A 26218-nucleotide genomic window follows, 5' to 3' on the forward strand; every position below is an offset into this window, starting at 1 on the left:
ACGATCTGTGCTGGTTAAATAATTTGTACGCGTCTGTGTCGATCTATCAGACGGCCACTTTTCGGATTGACGGTGGCTGAAATTGAGGAGAGAAAACTGAGAGCAGAATAAAAAGGAGAAAGACCACGAGAGAGGATCGTTGCGAGAAAGAGAGAAAGAAACGAAAAGATTAAAAACACGGCCATTAATAGAGCGCGAAATCCGATGGTTATGCGCCAATCAGGTTTCGTGACAGTACCGAGGAAACAAGTATTTCCCATCAGCGCTTGCACCGATTTATCCCGAATAGTCTCGCGAAACCCAGTCACCATTCCGTTTATTATTCCGATAGCCGCGATTCGTCCTCTTTCTTGCCCGTTTAGCGTTCCTGTACAGCCCCGATAGCGGGTATCGATGCACTCGAACAATCCTTCCTATCTCGGCCAAGTGTGTTTTTATTTCCTGTTAATTGATTTTTTACACTCCGATACACCCTGGCGAGGTTACTCCTTTATGACGCGCCGCAACGATGCGACGCGCGTTTTGTCGCGTATCCATGGAAATGTATCCCGCAGCATCGAGAGCTACGATATTAACGGGCAGATACCAAGAGGGAGCCAGAGGAAAGGGTTCGCTGACTAATTGAAATCGAGATGTTCGCGTACTTTAGCGGCGTCATACTCGTCGCACAACAGGCGAGAAAGAAAGAAAAAGAAAAGAAGAAACGAGGGAGATGAAGAGAGATAGAAATTGCTGGAACCGGCGAGGGTAAGAGTTCAGCGACTTCTTTTGTCGGGCCAACCAAGCGGCTAGTCCACTTTCATACACGGCAACATATAAAATCCCTTTTCACGAAACACCCCTCATAAACTTTCTTTCCTACGTTTGCTATCTTCGTATCGCCATTCAGTTTCCCTGTCCCCGCGCCGAAAATGGTGGCGCGCGCGCAAGTGCCCGTGTACTTATACGTGACGCTACCACGACACGCTCGAAACGTCGGCGAAGTAGATTTTTCCGCACCTCGATATGATTAATATCCCTGCGAGATAGGAGGGTGCGGGTTGGGTGTTGGGCCAAAAGAACGAAGATAAAAGAAGGGGTAGAAAAGTTGAAGGTAAACTGGAACGAAGAAAGAAGTTGGAACGAAGGGAAGTAGGAAAGAGGAGAGAAAACAAGAAAACGTAGAGAAAAGGGAGGAAAGAGAGAGAGAGAGAGAGAGAGAGACGGAAGAAACGTGGTGGATGCGGGGAAAAAAAGAGAAGGATAACGGAGGGTGAAGGTAGCCGAGGTAAAAGGGAACGGTTATGGGCCTGGTGGCCGCTTGCCCGTACAGCAAATCCCCGTCAACCGCATTCAATTACGATGTTATCGCGAATACAGATGACGGTTATTTCCTTCGGTACACCCTATACGTAACGTTCGCGATGCGGCGCGACGCAGGGCGTCGCCAACGTCGCTTCTCCGTCCAAAGTTAAGGCAGTATATCGTGTAATGGTGGGTTGGCCGGTCGCCTGTGTGATTGCTTTAGGATGCGCGCCGACAATACACCGGGATAAAGCGACTCCGATTTCGACCAACGACAGTTACGCGCGCCATCCTTCCGTACCCACCCCGCCGCGTCGACCCGAATTACCTCGTTATTCCTCTCTGGTCATCGTTACGGAAGAATCTTCTTTTCGTTTCCGTGATTTTGGTATCATTTTTATCAAACAGATTTCCAAGCCATGAGAATCGTTAAATTCGTGGTACCCGTGGCACGAAAAAGTGTATTCCTAACAATGTAAATTTATCGCGATGAAATTTATCTGTTTCTTAGATTTCACACGAGCGATCCTTAAACGTACGATCAACTGGTCGATAACCTTTGGGTTGGGCGAGCTCGATCCACCAGCGTGCTTTGGCTTATCCATCAGGAAGGAGAGGCGCCGCGGGTCACGGGAACGGTCTCCTTCGAATCGCGTACGTCGCTTTTCGGTACACGGTTTGTCGAGTACGACGACCGTCGGCCCACCCTCCACGTTTTCGAGCGATAAAACCTGAAATACGAGCGCGTACGCTGGTCGAACTTCTATTCGCCTCGAACCGAAAAGGATGTCCGGATCATAACACGGCGCGCTCCCGTGCACCCCGTTGCTTCCGTGAGTTACTTTGCACGACGGTTTCAAAAGGAACCCCTCGCCACCTTGCCAGCTCGTTCCCCGGCCCTCTCCTCTAACCCTGCTGTACGTGACACTTTGATCGTCTCAGGGAACACGTGCAACTCCATGCTTCGATTACACCGCATTCTCCAATTACACTGAATAACCTTGCAATCACGAACATGATCACATTCGATCAATTACAATTCTAATATTAATAATCTTATTATGACTTACCAGTATGCATCTGTCCAATATCGTCCAACGTTCTTACCAACGAGTCGTGGAGCTGGTATCGCGGAATAAAGCGATCCGACACACGGCGAAAACGCCGTTAATATTTTCATAGTGTGGCATCCTACGCGGCTATGGGGCGGGGAGTGGAAAAAGTACGAGGGAGATTAATTGGAACCTTCTTCGGGCGCAACAGAGTCAACGAAGAGAAGACGAGGAGGAAAGGTGGTGTACGAAACGGTAAGAGAAAGGAAGAGGACGTACAGAGAGGAAATTGAGAGGAGGTAGAGAAAAGGGGCGGTGGGGATGGGAAGAAGCGCGAAGCTGAGCGAGAACGAGACGCAGAGCGTCAGGATAGCCCGAGGGGGGCCCTGAGCTTTTTGCCGAACACATAATGCATAGCGAAGGATGACACCCTTATCTCGGGATCTTTAATTCCGTGGGCCGCCGCGAGGGGGTTGCCGCGTCGTCATTTGTCGGTTGCACCGCGCTCGAATCAGGGATGGCACAGAGAGTGGATGGATAAAACCGCCGGCGCTGTTAACATCACCGTTGGCTACAGGGGCTGGAAATTGCCTTGGCTGATTTCATTTCAGGCCAGATTATTTTAAGGGGTTCTGTTTTTCTTTCTCCTACCACACCGGTTACCATCCCCTATAACCGCGCGACTTCGGCGTGATTAATGCGACCAGAGACAAAGGGGGTGAGGCTGGTCGAAAAGCGTCAGCGATCGAGACTCGTGTTACCTTCTGGCTTATAAGCTGATCGATTTAATTTATGCGGACTGACGCGTTGTTACGAGACCTTGACGCGAGATATCCAGGCGAAATCTGTCTCACTGGGCTCGTATCGAAGTTTGCCAATATGAATTTTTTGATACCGATATTTTAAAGGACGAAAAGTTCTGTTATTCTACGAAAAATTTCATACACGTTCCTCGTACGCGATCTGTAACGAAAACGTTATCCGTCCTTGTACGTCTAAGAAGACGATTGGTATACGCGTCTCGTTAACCAAAACGTATATTAAATAATATTCGCAAAGAAAAATATTTTCTACATATATGCATAATAGAATAACACATACGTGAAAAAGAAGTATTTGTGTTTTCAATATAAAACTTTCCGTCTATGATCTCTGACTTTGGAATGAGTCAGTGGACACGCGAACAAGGACAAAATTGACTCCTATATGGATTTAGCGTATCGCTATTCGCTTTAAATTCGTCGAATGAATCTTTGACGAAGCAATTTTCACGTAAGCAACCTACGTTATATCCGTCCGATAAAAAAAATCCAAGGGGGAAAATATCTTAATAAACTTTAAAGCGACGAACAACGGGGTATACTCGGAACGAACCTCTCAATTTTTTAGTGCAACGAGGAAAATTGTTCGAGTGTCGGAGAAGTGACGAGCCCTTTCGAGGGGTAGCGCAACGATGCGAAAGGAGGGGGGGGGGAGGTAGAGGATCCGCTCTCCGCGAGTTTTAAAGAGTTTCAACGTCCTATTATAAAGTCTTCACCGTGCATAATAACATTCAACTCCGTGGGCTGGAAGGCATTAGGGAAATCGCGTTGCCTCCCCTTGCCTGTTTCACCCTCACCCCTTTCCCTCGTCCCACCCCCACCCTCGACCTGTCCCATCTCCGTTTCTAACCATTTCCCTGTATCACGCGGGCAATACGGCCCGCACAAATCAGTGGATCTCTTCTACGGCGTGTCGCGATTTCGCTTTCTCGTCGTTGAAGAGGAACAAGAGAGAAGGAAAGAAGGAGGGGAGCAAACGTCGCGGAAATAGCCATAAATAGAGGAGTAAAAAGACGACGGCGTATGGTACTCGGCGTTGTAGGTACCGGCCGATCCTGGAAACGAAATGAACACACGCTTGAAACTCACGATTTGCTTGTATTTATAAGAATGTTATATTTTCTCGGTAGTAATAGGAGCCTCTATAGAGGCGGTAAATATATTAGTAGTGCGCTAATAAATGATATTTATATACAGATGGATAAAAAAAAAAAAACGAGAGGAAAATGTGTTCGGCTCTGTCGCGCGTACTCGGAGCGCGAATCACTCGTGTAGGTTTCGTTCTTTCTCTCCCTCTTTCTCTTCGTCACAGGTTGCTACCTCACGCCCGCTTCGTAGGACATCCTCTTCGCGTAACATCTTTTGTACTTAATCGATTCGGTGGTTTCGAAATGTAGTATCCTGTAGAATCAGCACGACATTCGAGTCGTCCCACGTGGCTCGTGAAGACAGTCTGATCGAACGACAACGTCAACAACTCCGTCGAGATCAAGGAGGAGAGGGTGATGAATTTTGTCGTCGTATAAGCGTACGGTCAGGCAAATTCTCTACGAGTACCACGATCGCGATTCTGGCTCCTTTAAATGTGGTTTGCTTCGTCGGTGATTGAAAACGGATCGTTTATCAGCGCACGCAACGTTTATCGGATTTTCTCAATCGTCTTTTGGTATTGATGCCGCCGTTTGATCTTATTCCCGTTCTTATCCTTTCTTTTCCTCGTTGTTCCTTCTCCTTTCGTCTGGACCGTTTTCGCTCGTCTTTTGGCGTTAAAGCGTAAAGCCGCGACTAAGCCCCTCGTTTCGCAAGTTTCCGATCGCAGACCGCGTTAAAGATGCATTCTCCGCGAAACTCGGCAAGTAACCACAGGCTGCTCGAGTAAACCGTCACCGCCATTATCACCGAGAAAGGAATATTCGAAATCCGAGACGTCGACTTGCTCTCCCGAGGGGCATCGAAACTTACATCGTTAATCTTTGGTATTAGCCATCGTGTACGCCTTTGCTTGCGCCTCGTATACCGACATTTTGGGAACGTCTAGAGATTCGTCACATTCGCGTCGCCGAGATTCCCCTCGAACAGAACAACGTCTCTCGATTTTACCTTTGGTATTTAATCGAACGTTCGTTCGCCTTTGTCCAGGCGAATCACAGACCTCCGTCTCGAGCCGACGATAAAATTGAAAAACAGCAAACAGTAATTTACGAACAATCTTACGACGATTCTCTTCCTCCGCCTATCCGACACTCGTCTTCTCGATCGGCCGTCAAACGTCGAATGTCGACGAATCGCGAGTACTATGGAAATTCGTTCGATTGGTCTGCGTATACTGATAGTCTTTCGGTTTCGCAGAGTCGACAGATACAGATATTTACAGGTAACTCTGCCCCATTCGCTCACCCTCTCACTCGGTCGTCCTTCCACGCTTACTCGCACGCTTCTAATCGCTCTTCTCCTCGCTAGAAACGTATCTTACATAAATCGCCTATTTTTATCATGTTACATGTTGTACCGTATATTACAAGACGTGTATTAAACGTGTATCTCTTCGCCTTCGCGAGATGACCACGTCCTATGCGGCTCCTATCGTATCTCTTTCCATAAATTTATTCATACAATTCGCGATCACAGTGATTATTCCCAACCTCTAAACGACTATTTCCCCCAAAAACGTTCGATCCTCCGCGGGTATCCTCGAGACCCGTCGCGGAGACCATCTCGTTTCTCTTTTCCATCTTCGTTCCGTTCTCGTCGCGAACGACTCGTCTTTTCCCACCCCCCGTTTCGACCTGCCTTCTTTCTCTCACCGATCCACATGTTATGCGTCCTGTCTGTCTATCACTCTGGTTCCTCGCGTTCACTTTCGTCACGACGTTTTAATCCTCGCCCGTACTCCCTCTCCGTACCTTCTGTTCATCTCGTCGGTCAGCGTCAATAGCCTCAATAACCGCTGAGACATCTGAGCTTCTTCAGAGGGGGTGACACCTCGTTTCAGCTGGTCGGAGCCTGCATAGACATCGGCGGTGGCTTCACCGGTCCGAGGGCTGGACCCGATAGCCCGTTGTTGTTCATGTCTCCAGGAGCTCTGGGTCCACCGACGCCAATGGCCGTTCCGTTCACCATCGGCGTGCTCCCTGACATCTGTCCCTGCACCATAAAATTGTTATTCTGAGTGAGAATGAATCGCATTAGTCCTATTCTCTTATATTCTTTCGATTGTTCGTTTTTCTTATTTTGCGAATCGGATTATTGTTATTTGGTAAATTCGCATTAATATTTGAGAGATGGCCCATGCAGATTTACTGTTCGCGGCTGGTAAATTGGCTAGCGGAAAGAAAGGCTTGATCGATTTGTAGAAGGGAATATTAAAAATCTTTCGTTATTAATTAAGATAATTACATCTACAGTTCGGAGAAGCAGTGAGCAAAGTAGACGTCCATCACCCCTGCGATGTCTCGCTAGTCAACTTTCCAGACTGCAAGAAACGGATTTATATTTTTCTTTCTATACTTTCTTTTTAATATTGTGTTATATTTATATACGAAATGAGGGCAATTTAAACAAGATAATTTATAAAATAATTTGGAAAATAATTTACAAGAAGAAGTAACCCCTGAACGTTAAAGCGATGGAAAGCATTCGAACTTCGCGTTTCATTTTCCGACTGAAAAGCAAAGTTGAAACACGTCGTACGTCGCTGGTCCCTCGGGCCAGCGAACGAGACCGATCACGCGACGAAAACTTCCGGCGTGGCGTGTAACGCTTCCAATTAAAATACCACCGGCTCCGCCTGTCATCGACGACCGTAGTAACACAGCGACTAAGGCGTCGATGCTTTTAAGCATGCGTGCGTGACACAACGCTTCAAACGTTTACGGTCCTCTCTTAACTTACGTTCGACACGTGATTATGTTGACCCACCGACTGGCCAAGTGCCTGATGAGGTTGCAGTGGATTGTGACCAGGATGCATGTTCTGGCCAGGCGGTGTCGGCGCTGGAGGCAGTTGCCTTTTGATGTACGCCAGCGTGGCGGGTGTTTGTACTGACATATTGGCGAACGCGAGCCTCTCCTCATAGTCGAACTCGCACAGGATTTTGTTCTCGCACAGATAGAATCGATCGCCCACGCAAAACCTGCAATCAAAACCACAGGCTACTGGTGTCGCGCCGCTTCAACTTGTACACCGCCTCCAACCGCGATTCGATGAGATCTCCGCGCGATACGTTTCTCGTCATCTGTTACGTTGCGAGATCCCCGAGCCAGCTTCAAAGAGAACGCCTGAACTTTTGTTCGATCGCTCGCGATCGTTCTCACTTCGCGACATTATGTGAGAAAAGATATGTTTAATATATGATTAATATCTTTTTCTTTCTAATATATGATTGACTAATATATGATTAACTTCTTTTCTTCTTTTATTTTTTAATTTCTTGCCAATTAACAACAGATAAATCAGGGATTATTCGGCGAGAAAAATTGGAAAAAATATCATCGATATAAAAAGAACGTGTGTAACGATTCTTTCATTCGCGAACCACTACGCATAGGTATCGCGTCGCTGCTAGCTCGTCGATAAACGGTTGATCGTCACAATGGGGGAAAAAAGGCAAAAAGGGAGGAAAATCCGAAAAAGTGGGACTCAAAAAAAAAAAAAAATAAAAAAATAAAAAGTCGGGGGGAGGGTAAAAGGAGAAACAATGACAAAGGGTGGCAGGGGACGAGCGTTGGATAACGAGCGTATCGCAACGCGTCGGACAAATAATTATTATCGGGCTTCTGTCCGCGAGCGGTCTCACATCCGCTTTGATCCCGGTAGGAAATACGAGAGCGAAATACGAGAGCGGCAGAGTCTGGTTCGAGGTAGATACTCTCATAATCGTACGGCAAATAGAATTATCGCGTTGCGCGCGGCCATTCCCAACGAGCACAGCTTATACCGGGTTTCGCTCGTTTCCCCCATTATACGCGTCGTCTGCTAAATGACGCTGTACTCTGATCCACCTCCACCTCTCTTTCTCTCTTTCACTCGCCCTTCTGTCACCTCTATACCTCTCACTGTCGTTCCTCTACTCGCTATTCAGCTGGCCGTCACCTGCTGGTTTCTGGTCTCCACCACGCGAGACCATCTCTCGCCGCAACCGGCCTTCTGCTTTCAAGGTGTTCTCTCTTTTCCTTGTCAATTGCCTGACACCTAACCATCCTCGGTTATTTACTTTGTTTCGCTCAACGAATTCATCTCGTGGATTTCTTCTCTTTCAAATTTCATTCTTTGTCTGCTTCTGCCTTCCTCTCTCTTCTGCTTTTTTTATTTGTTTTTCGTGGTTGATTGATAAGATACTTAAGACCTGACTACCAAACGAATTTTGTGTATTCTGTGCATTAAAATTAATAGAATCGATCAACTTGGCGTTTTGTAAATGTTTCGATTTCATTATCTGAGTAAATGATTAATATTCAACTGCTTCGGAAATGAGTGATTTACTTTCTTAAGCAGATTAAGGAAAGGAAATTGAATATGTTAAGGAAAGATGACATTAATGGTCGTAATTTTTAAGGTAGAAATTTATCGTCATTTTAAATACTTCGATTAATCCCAACACGCCTTTGGTTACCAGTGACCATCGTGGGATCACTGTCGCGTCTAGGACCGGTTAGTTAAGTTATTAACCGGTCGTTCTTTAATTAGAAACTTCTACAGCCATGGAATTAGAAGCTGAACGTATTTTAATCCTTGACTGATTTTCAACAGCTATGAAACCACACGTAAAGAAATTATTACGTGCGAGAGATTGGTAGGCCAAATGACCAGTTAAATTTGGCTATTTGGTAGTTGGTTAAGTGAATTTGTAGAGAAATTACGAGATGAACGTTCCCTTACGTTCAGATGTTGCCAGAAGTGCCATTAGGACCAAAGACCTTGTCACAGGATTGAAACGTTAGACGATCCATCTTGAACACAATGTCGAGGGATTTTACTTTTATAGGTCACAGTGCTATTCACAGTGCCGAGCTTTCGAATACTATTTGACGATATTAAAATTCTCCTGTAGGTACTTTTTCTATAATAATATGCCGTGAATGTGGAATGCAAGTACCAACGATTCGCGTCACATTCTTTCAGTCATTCCTCCGTGAAGTCTGGATCGAACTAGATATTCACATAACTATGATCCGCCAGAATTATATTGTTGCATGAGTGCATTCGTTCAGGAGTCTCTATTATAATCGCGCGAATAATGCCGCGTGAATCCCATTCCTCTAATTCTAGCAACCGGTGCAGCTGTCTGTCGTGGCACGATACCAGCGCGCGATACCCGCTGATTTTCCACTTTAACGTTTTCCATCTAGCATTTTGAGCGCATTGTTTCATCAACAATTTAACCCTCCTAATTAACTGTTCTCGTTGTTACGTATTACGCGCGCAGTGTGTTCTAACGATAGAATAAACGAACAATCTTATTCGCCTCCTGATGCTCGAGAGAAGAGAAACAGGAACAAAAATACAAAATAGCAAAATAGCAAATTCTGACGAATAGGTATAGGTACATATATGTATATAGTGACTCACAAAAGTCTTTGAACTTATCGTATGTAATGTACAATGCGTAGATCGTGTGTGTTGTAGAAAAGATATTGAAATTTTATTATTGCTATAGTGAAACACGAGTATCGTGATTATACTGGAAAAAAAATTTCAAATGCGCATAAAATCTCCGAAATATTTGCTGGAAATATATATTTATTAAAAGTAATTGGTAGACACATATACAGGGTGGTTGGTAACTGGTGGTACAAGCGGAAAGAGGGTGATCCTACGCGAAAAAAGAAGTCGAAAATATAGAATAAAAATTTTTCGTTTGAGGCTTTGTTTTCGAGAAAATTGACTTAGAAAGTGTTCATAGAAATTTAATTAGAAGAGCAGAAGTACGTGTTCGGTAGAATGGGCAACATTTTCAGCAATTTTTGTAATAATAAACTTTATGATTACTTCATATTATTTCATTATGTAGTCCTAATTTTCCGTTACGGCAAAAACAAACTTAAACTGCGATAATATCCACCGAGACAACGATCTACAGTGAGATCCGTTATAACGAGACGTGATAAAGTGCACGCGTACCGAGCGAAAATTCGAGTCGATTTTCTCGAAAACAAAGCCTCAAACGAAAAATTGTTATTCTATATTTTCGACTTCTTTTTTCGCGTAGAATCATCCCCTTTCCGCTTGTACCACCAGTTACCAACCACCCTGTATATACCATATGAAGAAGTAGCCATTTTAAATATGGTAATAAGTATCTAAGATGGTCCCATTGAACGAGGCTTATTAATATAACGAATAATTAACTGTTTAAATATTTTTATGATCTTTGTGAAATATATATTCGTACTAAATACCTCGTAGATTGCATGTACAACTTCAGAATTGTTTCAAGCTTTACCAAAATAACGTCGAGTCGAATCTGATTACAGCGCTAAAGAGATTTAGAAATGTTTCGTGTAGCACACGTACCTGATATATTTCTAAAATATTCCTACAAGCGTCTGAATTCTCTCGTCAGCAACTATAGAGTCTTATGAGCATATGAGTTTCATCCTCTAAATATTCCATTGCTTGGAACAATCAAATATATAATGACTATTAGATAGACTCCTATGAGTTTGTTTTATCGAACGACAGTTCGTCAGAACACGCATATATTTTAACCATAGCCTAAGACTTTACAATTTTATTTATCATTTAAAATTTTCAGCGTTACATTGCCAATAGTCTTCGAGGCAAAGACTGGTCGAAGTCTGGTACAGAACCGTCACGTATCTACGAGTCACCAATGGCGTACCGCAACAACAGCGCGCTTGAAATATTAATCCACCCACGAAGCTGAAGCAGAGAGGATCGGTACAGTGGTTGGTATCGAAAAACCAGGTTCGTAGTCTGATTCACATAGGAAATTTCAATCCATAGAGGAAGCTGGTCTCGGAGATCGCTACGGGCGAATGTTTAACGAGGGTCGTCGGAGCTCGCTGAAGCCAGAAGGCTCTGGACGCGCGAGAATTGGAGAAGAATCGGACACGTCCAACCACTGCAGAAAACGGACGACCGGAACCTCGAAAGCCGGGTATCGCGTAAATAAATAAAGTAACCGGTGCCAATGCGTGACCCCATTAGACTCCGCTTTACGGGACGTGTTCGATGCAGTTGTAACATTCCCGGAGCGTCTCTGCTCCAGACCAACGCCAACGAAATAAAACATTCACCGTTGCCCGTCTCTGTGAATCTTTTTCTTTGAAGGGACACAGGTTTCTTGAATAAAATTTGCATATGCGCCGCGTCTCAACGTCGCGATCGCGTCCGGGGACCCGGTGGCAGCGTTACCGGTTTAATTTGCGCCTTTGCCGCGACGGGACGAGTTTCCTCGGCGCAGAAAAGAGGATTAAACAGCTCTCTCTCTCTCTTTCTCCCCGATTCCGTCTGCCTCTCTTTCTCTCGTCCAGCTGCAAGGCGTTGCCAGGCAAATTAAGCGTATCAGCTCGAACAACCGAGCCGTGCACGATTAATGACGTGCTCATGGTGTAAGTGCAGGTTTTCGAATGTTTTGCTCCTTTTCCTTTTTCATTAAGAAGGAATGGCTCAACGTTAAACAGATACTGGGTACAAATGTAGTATCCAAAGACTAAGTATCAAGCTTTCACCGATGCGAAGCTAACTGGTTGCAAGTACGTATCACAGGATGACGATCGTAATACGCCGGTGGTTTTAAGTAATAATCGTATTCAAAGCGGTTATAGCAAATATGCTTTAAAACAGGTTCCCGCATCCGTTGCATTATAAACGTGCATTATAAACGTGCGAGACCCGTTAAGTCGACTTTATCGTATCTCTTCTAATTGCAATTCAACGTAAGAACTGTCAATGACACGTCATAATCGACTGTTCCTTACAACTTTCAATCCCGTCTTTACTTAATACGTACTTCTATAGAAACGATCGTCGTTCTCGTCCGAGGGCAAACAGGTAAACAACCAAAGTTACGAAAGACATGGATCATTTTTGCAACATCTACTTCCAATTTTTCTAGATTCTAGCCGGACGCGGCTTGTTCGATACGCGATGCTCGAGCACGAAGAATCGGCCAACGTCGAATTAGCGACGCCACGACGGCAAACTGCAATTTGTAGTCGGCGAGGGCATTAACTGGGCGGTCGTTAAATTTGACCGGACGTCTCCTCAAGAGGATCGAAGAAACGTCGAGGGGACGCGTATTCTCTGTCGTTCACGCGCGCACGAATAAACGTGTGTAAGTAGAAAGTTGCCTCCACACACACGATGCGATTTTCTGCGTATTGGTGGAGCAGAGAGAGGGAGAGCGTGAGAGCAAGAGAGAGAGATATCTAATTGGATCGGTAAATCATCCTCTAACCAGGAGGGTGGTAGGCTAGGCACCGCCACCGGCAACCCTTTATTCTGTGTTATTACAGTCTAAAGTTACCCCGTGTAATTGTTGCTGTTTAATTGCAAACTCTAAGTCGTCGCGTTACACGTCGCGGCGCCCCGCGTATAATTGCCCTCCTCGAGTTCACCCGTCCGTTTTTTACCGACGAAATAATTGGAAACGATCCACCCTTTCTCTCTCTCTCTCTCTCTCTCTCTTTCTCTTTCTCTTCCCCTACCACGGGAAATATCTAAATCCGACCGAGAACGCCCGGAATCGTTTCGATCCGGGCCACGGAACGTTTGGGGCTTCGATCAAACGGGAATAATTGGCGGGATTGGCGGTACGCTAAATTACCAATGAAATCTAATCGTCGGCAATTTCGTTCGGTTAAAACGAAAGACGGTTTGTAGGTCTCGTATTCTTGAATATATACGGTTCTATTTTTCAAAGTATCGTATCGTACATAAAAAGTACCGGGACAACGACAAGATTTTTTATGTATAAACTTAGCTTTTAAACCGAGAAAAAGAAATTGTCAATGTATTAAGAACGTTTTGGATTTCTCATAGATAAGCATCGTTCCGATGCGAACCGAACAAAGCTACGATGGCAAACTGTAATGGAAATTAGGTTGCTGGTTATCCAGCGTGAAAACGCGTTCGTCCAATGTTTCAAAACGAATGGTTCCGCGAAACGGGCAATCGCGGAGGCTATTGGTCCTGGGGATCCGGCGAAAAGGCTTGCAGCGAACCGCAAGAATGTCGCGTGTGTGCAACACTCTCTGGCACGGGGTGAATCACGGAGACAAAAGCAGGTTTTCGTCGATTCCGTTGAAGTCGGTTGTACCGCGATGAACGCGACACTGCTTTGGGCATGGCGGCGCGCGGCTCCGTCGCTGCCCGCTCGGCCCATTGTCGAAGACAGACAATGCCACGCGATAAAAACGTAAAATTGATGCCCTTTTGTTCGCATTGTTTGAGAAGCTGTACAACGTTTGTCGCACGCCTGGACGAGCCACTGTTATTGGCTCCAAACTACATTCTCCTGTTCCGTTTCGCCTTCTCCCTCTCGTACTCGTGCACGAGGTTCCTCTCGACCTCTCGTCGTCTCGTCCACCTCGCTCGTCGCTTTTTCTCTTTCGCGCTCTCTTACGTACAACCAGAGACCGCTGCCAACCACCCGCTTTTGCCACCCTCGAAACCTTTCATCTCGTCAATAAGTCGGCATTGTGTCTCACCACGGTTCCATAGTTTCGCCGTTTTACATTGACCGCCATTTCTATCGGAAGCTTATTCTTTTCTAGCCCCGTCCCCTTTCGTCTATATCTCTCGCGATTTCTTGTCGCCGTTGTATATCGCGGTACACGGAGTTACATGTCCCTTCTCTGTCTCCCTGCGTCTACTTCGTTTCTCTTTGTTCTGGGTATTCACCAAACTAGCAAGCAACGTGGGAGGCACGGAATCGCGACGCACCGGCAGAGACGATGGGGGTAACGTCGCGAAATTACTCGAGCCTGGTTACCAACGGCAATAAAATTTCGCATCCGGGCAAATTACTCGCCGCACGGTCCGTTGTAATTTACGCGTCAGATGGCAGAGACCGGATGATCAACAGGAAAAGAAGAGGGGGAGGGATGGAGGATAGAGGAAGAGAAAGATCGCTTTGAGCCAAATTGCGGAACTTTAATAAAACATGATCATCGAGAGGACGAAGCGAAGGGTAATCGCGAAAGACGAGAGGCGAACAATAAACGAAGCGATTCGACCTACGTTTGAAATAAAATCTCCCGAGTGATTCAAGGATCGAACTCAGAAAGGAAAAACTCGTGCTGTGAGTTTCCACTTCGTTGTTCGACGCGCGCCACCGCATCGCCTTCCTCTCGTCGTCCATCGCGAGACGCTGAACCGGAAACGTGGCGAGCTCTCGTTCGGCATTTAGCCATTGTTTCTGTCTGCCTACGCTACACGGTGCGATATGATACAAAAATGTCAGCAGTATCTGGATAATTACATAACTGGTCTCAGGGGTAGGGCCCTGACGGGGGTGGAAAGCGTCGCAGGGAATAATGCGACGAGAAGTTAGCCTCCTGCTGCGTGGAATGCCAGCGCGAGCGGAGGAAGAGGTCGCGACGGATAGAGCACAGGGTGATTTCCCAGCTGACCTGTAAAGCAACTCCCGAGCGGACTGTGTCTCTCGCAAACCGTACTCTCGCTTCTTTCTTTTCGTCCCCTGTATTTCTCTATACCCCTTCACCGTCGTACTATTTTTCTTCATCCCCAACTCTGTTCGTCTTTGTTACTTTCGCATGCGTACAGTTCCCTTTCCCTCGTCGTTTGCATCGTCGTACGGCTCGATGCAGAGAAACGTAAACGGAGATCGTAGGATGAGAAGACGGAAAGAAAAACGACGGAAAAATTGACGTTTACAGCGAAACGATATGTAAATCGAATCGATCGAAGGATTTTCTTGCGCTGAATAACTTACCGATGAGTACACTGTTGACAAGCGAAACAGTCCAGGTGATAGACGTTCGACCTCGCCTTCATAACCATCTCGAACGGCGGTATCTGTTTGTTGCAGGCCGCGCAGTGTCCCGGATTCCCGAACAGCCTGAGGTAGTCCCTCTTACAGAGGATAAGGTTGGCCCTGGTGAACAGACTAGAACCGACCTCTCCTAACCTACAGTCGCAGCACCCGCACTTCAGACAGTCCTCGTGCCAGAACAGGTCCATGGCCTTGAGGAGATACCTGAAGAACCGACCATAGTTTTCCTTCTTACCGACCAGTAACCCATCGTGCTCGAAACTGATCTTTAACCGCGGCTCTCGGAAGAAGCTTATCCTTTGACCGATTAGAAAGTTTCTCTAAATCGTCCGTTTTTATATTTTCAAGTAATTCGTCACGGTTCGTCAATCGCGTCCTTTTCTATTTTACGTTCAATTTGTTCTTTGTTTGTAGCACATTCCATTTCGTTTCGTGAAAGAAATAAAAATAGTAATTGAAGACCGCGATCGTCTTACCTTTCCGTGATCGCTTTCCCACATCCAGCGCACTCGTGCTGCGTCGCGCCATTTTTACTCGGCTCCGACTTGCTCACGTCCATCGTCATCGTGATTTCGGCTAGAACGCCGTCTGCAACACGGAACAAGAACGTCGACTCGTTAAATCCGCGACATCGTAAATCGTGTCTCTCTGCCATTGTGCGTTCGTAACAATGAGCCCGCAGACAGCCACCGCGTAATGTACACGTACGTCGCGATAATAAGCGTCTGCTAAGTGGCCGACAACATGCAATAACGATCCACGCTAATTGGACCGGTCGTCCGACGACGCGCGCTAAATCTCCCGTGCCTGCGTTTTTCGATAGATCGATTCCACTATTCCCACGAACGTCGTAAATTAATCGAAAATAATTGCATAGAATAATATGAAACATTACGTCACAGGATTTGCCAAGGATCTAAATTTCGATCGATAAGAAATCGACGTCCAGCCGAAGGATCGAGATTGAAATCCGGTGGCCGCGTTTCGCAGATCCACTGGCGGGAGCATCGATCGCGAGGAATCGTTCGTAGTTCGAATTGACGTGGCCCGGCGAGGGTGAAAAGCGCGGGTACGAGAGAGAAACACGGACAACCACATTCGCAGGAACGAACGCGTTCTAAAGGCGATCCGAGGGAAGGAGGGCGGCCGGCTAAAATGGTGAGTGGCTGCACGGCGAGGCGCGGGGGCTTAATTAATTAGCCGGATACTTTGAGTAACAATCCATTATTACATACAAACATCCTCGGCCCCGGGGCCGAGCTGTAGCTTTATGCTGCTAATTGGCCTTCTCAAAGCTTGGAGACCCGGGCACGAGTTATAAACGCCACTCCTCTAACTCGCCAGCACCCCGGCCCCATCCCTCCCCACCTTCCCTATCTTTCTCCTTCTCCTACCTTCTCTATACCCTCTTCCCTGTACCTCTCTGTCTCTCGTTTCCCTCTTCCAACAGTTTGTCCCTATTCCTCTCCCTTTCTCTTCACCGCGTCGCCACTCCTCTCTCCCGTATACGAGCGCCCGCGTGTCCTCCCCCTTTGGACCACCAGCACTCGCACATTTTGCAATACACCCATATATAACCACCCATACAGGCAGACGCAGATGCGGATACGCGAACGCGGCCACACGCATGTAAAAAGCGAGGGTGACAGAGAGTGCGGGTGGGATAGGGACGAGAGGATGGTGGGAACGAAGAGGAACAGCTCGACTCGACGATACGAGGAAGAGGAGGAATGAAGTTGGAGGGATGACGACAAAGTGGGAGGATGGTGGAAGAAAGGAGTATGGGAGATGAGGGAGAAGGAGGAGCAAGAGGAACGACGGATAGCGCTAATAACGCGCTCGTGGCGCAAAAAAAAAAAAGGAAGGAGTATAATTGCCAGCCCTCGTGGCAGGTATTTTTCAAATAGGACCCCGTCCGTTAATTGGAGGGCAAATTAAAGAGGCGCCGCGGAGGAAAAAAACATCATCCCTCTACCGCGTATCCCCTTGGCCCCCTCTTAGCGTGCCCCGACTACGTTGGTATCCAAGAGGCACCTCGTGATTCGTCAAACGATCTGTGCGCTCCATTTTTTCTCCGGATTTCTCTCTCTCTCCCTCTCTCTCTCTCTCTCTGTCTCTGTCTCTTTCTGTTTCTGTCTCTGTCTCTCTCTCTCTCTGACCCTTTCCAACGACTCCTTACGCTTCTTTTTTTTTCTCCCTATCGGACACGATATCGTCTCCCGACGATATCGAACGCGCGGATGTGAAAATCCGTGTCGCGAACACGGAATAGAAGGGAAAGAGGTATGAACGAAATTCCAGCGGCAAAGAGGAAAGAAAATTTCGCGCAGCAAGCCGACAGCCCGCGATCACCCGGAAGAATCGTAACCGAAGTAAAATGCAACATAGTATGTTGCGTTTACATATGTGTGCGTGATACATAGTATAACACTGTCGGTATATCGATACGGAAATCTCCCTAAGCGGAAGCAAGTTGCGCGTGCCGATCGAACTTCTCACGGATGTACAGTTATTTGTCAGGCATGCGCAGTATTTAATACCGTCACGCAGTATCCGTTATCGAAACCCCGGGTTCGATGATACGCTAGATAAAATGAAACTAGTTCTGTCAATTTACCGTCCCATTATTTCGCGACAATGCACAATGAGTGTATCGGCAACCGACTGACCGCACCGTCCGGACGACGCTCGACGTTTCTGATATATACGAGATCTCACAGTCTGGCAGAGAGTGAGAAAACTCTCTCTGTGAGATGCGTACCGCCGTTGATCGACCGCGTAAAATCGTTCTCGCGCAAGAAACGACGCAAAGGGTACTGCCGCCTTCGGACGTAACGCAATCGTAAAGTGAAAAGTTGATTTATGGAGGGGACGTGTATGGAGGTACCGGTGATTCTGGATGCGATACAATATCCCATCGTTTCCGCACTGACTGTCTTTCGTGGCCGGAGAAATGGAGCGAGCCGCGCGACAAGGGGTGGAAAACCGGACGCGACGATCGACGAATCGGCGCGACGGATACAACTTTTTATTCGCTCGATATATAAGGAGGCACCCTCGCGAGATTACGAAACTGCCCTAACAGCAATATGGGATAACACGGCGGAGCTGTGCCTCGTGCGTCCCCACTGCCATTGCCATCCTTGAGATACGCGCTGTCGCTACGGACACACGGGGCTACCGTCTGGTTTAATAAAAATGTCAAATATAAAGTAGCCAGCGGGGACGGACGTTTAGGAAATAAATAAATGTAAAAGAAACGGTTGAAGGAAGAAGGAAGGAACGGTTTTGTAGCACGGAGCCGCGCGGGTAGGGTGGAAAAGTATTATTCCATAGAACGAAACGAATTTGTCCGTTGTATAATAAGCGAGAGAGTGGGCGTCGTATAATATGCCAAGGGTTGGAAATGGACTATAGCGTGGCTTGAAATGTACGTTTCATCTATGAAATTAATTTAAAAACCGAAGTAAAATCCAATGATTTTGTTACAGGATCACAGGATCACCTGATGGTATCTCTCTCTCTCTCTCTCTGTCTCTCTCGTTTCGTATTATGTGTCCTGAAATACTGATGCGTAATTGAGAATAGCGCGCGCGCATCGAGGAAACCTGTTTAATTGCGTTTAACATTGAATTAATTAAACGAGTAATTTCACGCGTATCCCTTATCCGGTTCCGCGAAACCAGTCGATCAAATGTAAATATACAACTTGTACGCTCCATCGAATCTTTCGAAAGAGGTTGCAAAATATAATCAGAAGAACGTATAAGAGAATATGATATAATACAAAGAATGGAAAACAAAGAGAAAAGATATAGAAGCAGACCAATGAGGAAAAAGACAGGAAGTAATGATTGTGCGTATAAGAGGTAGGCGAAATCAGAACGCACCCTCATCCTCGTCGAGTCACGTTCCGCATCTTGCCGCGTGTCCTTCGAGCCGTGGATCGAGCCGTGGGTAGCGAGACGAGCGAGTACGGTGCGTCGCGACGTCGTGGCGAGGGTATACGAAACCACGTTGAACAGGGTTGGGAGTAGAACGCAGGATAGGGCAAAGTACAGGGCACGAGGCGGTGCATAACACGAGGCGGCAGGCACGACTGCAATTTCGGGGTTTAATAATGATCCCAGCCGACGGCTCAAGGCTGTATCCCGTGTCATTATACTGTGAAGTGGAGAGGCTGCTAATTAGTCATTAGCGTAGGAAAAAGACACCTTCAACAGGCTTGGTAGGTACAGGACGGGCAGCAACCCCATCCGACGGACGGTGGTGCATAGGTACGGCAAACTTGAGCAAACAGGGTGTAGCTTCTAGCCTACGTCTAATTGGACCCTAGCGACGTAAGTTCTACTAATTGAGACCAGGCCTGTAACTATCAGCCGCGCGACAAGGGCCTTCGTAAATTCGCCGAGGATCGACGGTGAATACGTGTGTCTATGTGTCGAGTATACACACACGCACACACGCACACACGCACACAGAGAGAGAAGCGCGCATATACTTATACCTATTCGTTCCAACACGCAAACGTGCCAGATCCCGAGACGCACACGTTTGTTGTTTCGTCTGGTCTTGGAACGTTGAACTTTCACGCGGGAAAAAATCTGTATCGCGCATTTCTTGAATCTGTGAAAAGGAGGAAACACGGTGAAGAAGCGAGATAAGGAGGACGAGGTGAGAAAAGATATTTAATTGAGAAACCTAACGTACGTATTTGACTGGTAGGTGGGTAAGTAGGATTACACAGAGGGAGCCGAAATTTTTCTTAAGATAAGTATTTCATAAACGTCCGCCCGGCCGTGTACCACTAATTTGCATCGTGTATCTATGCATATATTTCATGGTCTAGGAGTTATTAGTCTCGCTCCAGTAAGCGCGATACAGTTTGCAACCTATGACTAATTGGAAGTCGGTAACGTAGCTGCAAGTTTCGCTAATTGAGACGACCAGTTTAGTAACTACTAGAGAGCGCACGAAGGGCGTTCTCAGGGAAAGGAAATTTCTCAAGGAGAATTCGAATCAACCGGCGAGCCTTAATTTCGCCCCGGCTACACCACCCTCTTCCCCTTACGTTCCTCTTTACTAGTCCCAACCAGTACCACCGCCCCGACACACCGCTACTTTCGTTTGCCATCGTGCGCGAGATTAACGTTTAATTAAGCATTGGCGCTTAACTACAGGGCCCGGCGTTGATTTCACGAGTCATAGTTTCCGGTGATATAAAACGAAATCGCCGGTTGATACGCCACTTTCCAACTGACTCGTCCAATTAACCAGCCTGCCGGAATGACGCGTTTAATCATCGCAATTATGGACGCGCCATCTCGAAATTCCACTCGGCTCCGTTTTTCCGGGAAATTCGCGCGAAGACAAGATCGTTTGCCGCGTGATCCGACCGCCACGAATCGGTCCTTGATCTTTTAACGACGTTTCCCCGAGGGCTGGGAGGAAAAGAGAGAGAGAGGGAGAGAGAGAGAGAGAGAGAGAGAGAGAGCGGCGGAAATAACGCGGACGTGGCGAACGAAAAGGGAACGAGAAGAGAAGTAGGATAACAAACGCAATCGCGTTCGGTGCTCGACCAGCCGAGCTTTCTAAGAAAGGCCCTCGAAATTCGAACGACACGATAACGACGACCCCGCCTCGTCCTCGCGGTCGAATCCTCCAGCTATATCAGAAGACATATACATTTCACAGCGGTCGCATAACGAATCCACCAGGGAGAAGAGAGCAGGTAGCCAAAGGATGAAGTTAAGAAGGAGACAGAGGGAGGAAGTAGAGGACGAAGCTGCGAGAGGTGAATGGAGTGGAAGAGAGAGAACGTGCCTGATAGAACAGTGACTGAGGAAGATGGAGGTTTGACGACGCGAGGGAGGAGAGGCAGGAAGGTAGGTAGAGCCAAATTTTAATTTCACCCCTAACAAGGGATGGTACGGAATAGGGTGCTCCTCGGCCCCTTCAGGACCATGCTATTCCATCCTTCAGAATCATTATATCGCCAATTAGAAGATAGCGGAGCTCGCCGACGCCTAACAAGCTTCCTGGGGAGACAGATCTACTCCCGATCTTACCGTTATACGCGCTGGCAACCGTACCGCTGGTGCTGTCTTCGTAGCGAGAGCTCGTTATAAAATATTCTTCTAGCTGTTCTCTGTCTTTCTCTCGTTTACACTCCGTCACGAGGTTCCTACTCGCTCCGTTTTTCCTCGCTCTATGTCGTATCACCGCGTCCAGATATTTTCGAAGTTTCGCGCTAATTAGCTGGTAACTACGCTAACGATTATTGCCGCGGTTTTAACCACGGAATTTCGTCTCCTGTTTCATCGCGACGTTTCACTATTCGATCAGTCTCTATCGTATTAAACAAAAATCCCAAACGACGATAAAACTGGAATCGGACGAAAGAGAAGAGAAAGAGTCGCGTAAAAGGACGAGACGAGACCGAGATAATAGTATAATCCGTGCGTTGACTTTGAATTCCTCGAACGTTACTTCTCCCACCGAGTTTATTTCCCACGTTTCCCGCTTGCTCGCTGAAAATGTAAAACGCGCATCAATACGAAACGTTTCCCGTCTGACGCGGCTCCCATTAAACCGTCCTCGAAGAAACAAGGTTCGCGCAATACCACCGCTAGCCCTCGCGACGACGTGTCGAAGAAACGACAGGCTCGAGGTTGGCTGGAAAAGCGAAACAGAATTGTTCGATGGTATACGAAGGATATAGGGATAGAGATGGTAGGCGTATGCACGCGGTTGTCTTCGTGGATAGGGGGGAAAACGGAATTCAATTTAAACTTATTTTTGTCCCTGCCACATCCGAAATGATAAATTTAAATCGAGGAATAAAATATAAAATTGCTTCTGCCACCCGATCATCGATGGCCCTGAGCGTTAACCATTCTTTATTCTACGTAGATATTTACCCCGCACGCCGGAACGATCTTTTTAAGTTCGAGAGAATCTTGTACGAAAAATTCTCATTGCCACGAAAAGAATGAAAATGCCGAAATACCACTCCTTATACGCTCGAACAATTACAATGATCGTTTTCGAACAGGTGTGTACTGTTATTATTGTTATTATTATTATTAGATGTGAGCTCAATAACCCTCCGGGTGGATTACATACCAGTGCAATGTTTATTTTTGCTACGTTTATATTTGCGCTACAAAATAACCGTTCCAAATATTCCGTTCGCGTAGGTGAATAGCCGACTAGACGATACAGAGACGCGTGTTTCGAATTTCGCGATCGCCATTATCGCGCCACGCGGCCAAGATACCCACACATATTTATTAATAAGGTTTCTCTATTGTCGACCGAAGGAACATTCATTTAGCGCGATGGGGCAGGGTCGCGCGCGCACTCACGTTCCCGCCAGTAATTAATAGTCGATGCCGCGATAAAACGCAAAATTAATTACGTCGTACGGTGAAGAATAGCACAGCGCCACCCGCCAAGGTTTACAGCGATCGCGTCTGCGTAATCTCTGCGATCGTCGAGCCAATATCACCGTTCAAATTCCTCCCGTTGACAGCCACGATGTTTATCTTTTCGTTAAACAATTACCAGTGATTTATTCGAAACGTGAAATTTCTCTCGAATTTCGATCCGGTACAAACGACGGGAGGATGAAACCATTGAGATCGGATTAGACGATCGCCGAGAAGATTCCGGGATAGCGAGCGAACGATCGAAATCACCGGGACGACAAGAGAATCCGATAGGTCGGTGCCGATCGAAACAGTTACCACTCGAAATCCGTCCCTTTTCTATTTCGTCGACCCCCGCTAATCGGAACGACGAGAATGTTACGGAAGAAAGTTCGCGTACGCGTTTCCAAGTGCTCCGGAGTCGAGGTAAAATCGACGCGGCGAACGCGATACACTTTTCTCGGTAGGCAATATTCATAAATCACTCTACAGCCCACCCCGGGCATTCTCCTACCCCTCTTATATACGCTTAGAATAAGCACCCCTTTTCCTGATAGAGGGATGCAGCGCCGGGGTCAACTCCCTTCTCCGTCCATCCTCTTCCAGCCAAAGAAAGGCCGAGCAACCGAAGAGAGATAGAACCGACGACTCTTTCTGGAGGAAAAAGGAAACTCTACGGATAGAAAGAGAGAAGAAAGGCTACGGCACTGTGTAGCCGAAGACGGTGTTACTTGGTGCTACGGGACTCGCTGAGAGTGGGTGGTCTCAGATTCTATTAAGATCTCAGTAAGTCTTGTTACACGGAGAGGCCACGCCGCAAATCTCGCAATAAAACAGCCACCGGTATAACACCGATTCGAGGGACCGTCTCGAACGAGTAGAGGCTGGATCTCTCGTTGGTTCCTTTGCCGAGTGCCTAGTGTGGCGTCGACGGTGCCGACGCTGTCTGCAACGTCGCCGTCTCCTCGAATACCCGTTGCCAAACACCCGCACCAGGGGGTCCATTCTCCGCGTGGATGCGGCACGTACACGAGAATCGGAAACGGAAGTTTCGGTTAATCCGGGCAGAAAGCTGCGGCTAACGGTTATCCCATCCCTTCCTCCCGAACCGCTTTAAATCGCTCGCTCTTTGATCTAAATAACTCACGGGCCAACTTTTGTTCGATCTTTTGGAAATTTATCACGCGACATAGGGCACCCATCTCTCGTATGCAAATGTGTAAGATGATTGTAGAAGTTGGATAAGTTTAATCTTATTAAACGGCGGATGAAAGAATGTGTGGAGATAAGCAATATGGGGTAACAATAATTTTGGAAAACGAAACTGTAATATTATGCAAAGTCGATGAATAGATATAATAGGTATCTTAAAAATTGTTTTCAACGATTTGATAAAATATATCTAATACAGATGTTATCAACGCTCGTACACGCATATGGGAATTTTAAACTTTGTTTTGTCTACTATTGTATAATACTCTTCGATCTTGGTGTCCCGGCGTTCCTTTACCTTGATATGCGAGCCGGTGAACGTGAGATAGAAATCATACATGGGTGCGTTTTTTACGATTAACCGAAGTATGAGACATTCTTGGAATATCTGAATTTTAAAGCGACAGATCAATTTGATAATCTCTGCAGAAGAATCGAAGTCAGACTCGAGATAAGACGCAACGAATAACTCATTTTCGTTGGATCAGAAGCAAAATCCACGTCACGAGATTGATTCGACGTAACAAAACAACGGATTAAGAAAGAACGATTCGTGTCCAAGGGTTGACGAAACACGAAGAGAATTTCAAGTAAGCCATCGAACCGATTTCTCGTGTACAAAAGGAGCGAACCGTTCGACTTGTATTCCATATTCCGCGCTCCATCCTCGATAAAAGACTTTACTATCCGCCGCAAGAATAATCCTGGACAAATAACGCGGAACTGTATAAGCGAGACAATAGAAGCTTAAAAGGTAAATATGAAGATCGATGACGCGAGCGCAGGAAGCAGCGGCGAGGCAAGAATCGTGCGCTGAAGAGGATCGAACGCGAGCCAGGCGGAAGGGGAGGGTCGGCCTCCGGGCAAGGGTCCGAAATCAATCAAAACATTAATTGAAAGAGCCGAGAAGACAACGGCGCCCGTTCGGCTAAGGCGGTAGCTACGGATAGTCTTGATAATCGAAAGATATCCTGGCCAATAGACGGCACCGCCCGACCAACGACTACCAGAAAGCGAGAGAGAGAGTACGAAGAATCGAGAGTGAGGGTGGATAGAAAGAAACAAGGACGGACAAACACAGAGATAGGTAGAGCAAGTATCAGAGAGTCGAGCAAGAGGATGGAACTTTCTTCCTTGTTCGTTTGTGTTCGAGATCAGTCGAGGAAGGAATCGGGGAAGGGGAAAGAAAATTCGCGGCACGAAGAGAGACGGTAGAGCCGCGCGACGACCGATAGCGAACAGCCGTGTCGAGGCGATGCGGGAGAGGAACGTTTAACAAAGGGAACAAAGTCTTTTTAACTCGTTGACACGAAACAAGCCGTAGTTGTTTGCGGTTTAGGACACGGATGCTCGTCTATCCCGCGAATCGCAACGACGTGAAGCGTTACAGAGATGTAGATTTTATGCGCGTCGCGCGACGACGATCGCGTACGATCGGATGGTAAACCCTGAGAGAGAACCAAGGCAGAAGCAGAAAAATTGTTTACCGGCCTGGTAAACTCGATCATTCTGGTTAGTTGATTCGATTCGTTCGTAATGTACCGCAACCGCTGCTAATAGTACACGGACAGTTAATGAACGCGATCTCTATTCAATTGTGGACTGGCGTTATTAGTAGAAGCGAGCGTAGCCGCTTTATTAATTAATGAATCGATTTTAGTCGGTGGCCGGTTAATTATTCAACGTCGGTCGGCATCGGTGCAACTGCAAATGGTTCTTTAATGATCAGGGGAACACAGCGATATTGCGCGTTGCCACCGACCGCTCTCTTCCTTCTATTCCGTACCGTTGTATCCCATTCCACCTCCGTTTTGTTACCGTTCTGTCCGTGTGGATCGGATCCATCGCGCGTTGCGTCCTGGCTTTACGTACGATCGAACTTCGAGGACGCGAATCGTCACCGGAAATCATCACCGTTCATCGCAACGATCTCTCGAGTATCGATCAACGTTGTCGAAATTCGCGTAATCCACCGATTACTTTATCGGATTTCAAACGGCCGGTTGGAGAATAGAACGAATTAAAGTTTCAGTTAATTATATTCGCATTCGCGTGCGGCAACAGACCGCCCCCACTCTACCCGTAGCGAAGGTGAGGTGGCAGGCGGAAAATTCGACCGGTCGCGGAGGCGGTTCGCCTCCCTAGAAGATTCTGGAGAAACGATGAAGCAGGAAATCATGCGGATTGCGGAGAGACACTCGAGCCTTGTCTAAAAAATGTTGTAAATGGAATATCGGGGGCCGACGCCCAGAAGGACGCGGCACTGCCACCTGGCGGAGTGCCCAAGGACCCACGGGAAGCTTCAATCGCCGTAAAAGCAACGCCTCTGGATAGGAATGGGGAGCGAGGGAAAAGGGTGTGGGGTTAGAAGTTAACTTAGAAGTTCGCGGTGAATCGCGTGGGTGGGACGAGGACGATGAGAGCGGACGTTCCCTCGGA

At 47.0% G+C, this 26218-nt stretch overlaps 1 protein-coding gene and 1 long non-coding RNA gene across 6 annotated transcripts in view; one reads left to right on the forward strand and one right to left on the reverse strand.

The window, feature by feature from the left end:
* Positions 1–11390, forward strand: part of LOC126919027 (uncharacterized) — a 128255-nt gene extending 116865 nt beyond the window's left edge. The window contains exons 2-3 of the long non-coding RNA XR_007711495.1: positions 10911–11064; positions 11123–11390. This is a non-coding gene — a long non-coding RNA (uncharacterized LOC126919027). The remainder of the gene's footprint in view (positions 1–10910; positions 11065–11122) is intronic.
* The window catches only part of LOC126919003 (LIM domain only protein 3-like), a 69195-nt gene continuing 47212 nt past the window's right edge, over positions 4236–26218 (reverse strand). For 3 of the 5 annotated variants that reach the window (XM_050727680.1, XM_050727678.1, XM_050727679.1), the window contains 4 exons: positions 15614–15725; positions 15078–15341; positions 7049–7289; positions 4236–6301 (listed from right to left, as the gene is read on the reverse strand). In XM_050727680.1, coding sequence (XP_050583637.1) covers positions 6146–6301; positions 7049–7289; positions 15078–15341; positions 15614–15702 — 750 coding nt within the window. In that variant the 5' untranslated portion in view covers positions 15703–15725 and the 3' untranslated portion in view covers positions 4236–6145. Of the gene's footprint in view, positions 6302–6553; positions 6630–7048; positions 7290–15077; positions 15342–15613; positions 15726–26218 lie in introns of all 5 variants that reach the window. The other 2 variants (XM_050727682.1, XM_050727681.1) reach the window with 2 other exon arrangements.

This window comes from Bombus affinis, chromosome 7 (assembly GCF_024516045.1).
Source record: "Bombus affinis isolate iyBomAffi1 chromosome 7, iyBomAffi1.2, whole genome shotgun sequence".
NCBI lineage: Eukaryota > Metazoa > Arthropoda > Insecta > Hymenoptera > Apidae > Bombus > Bombus affinis.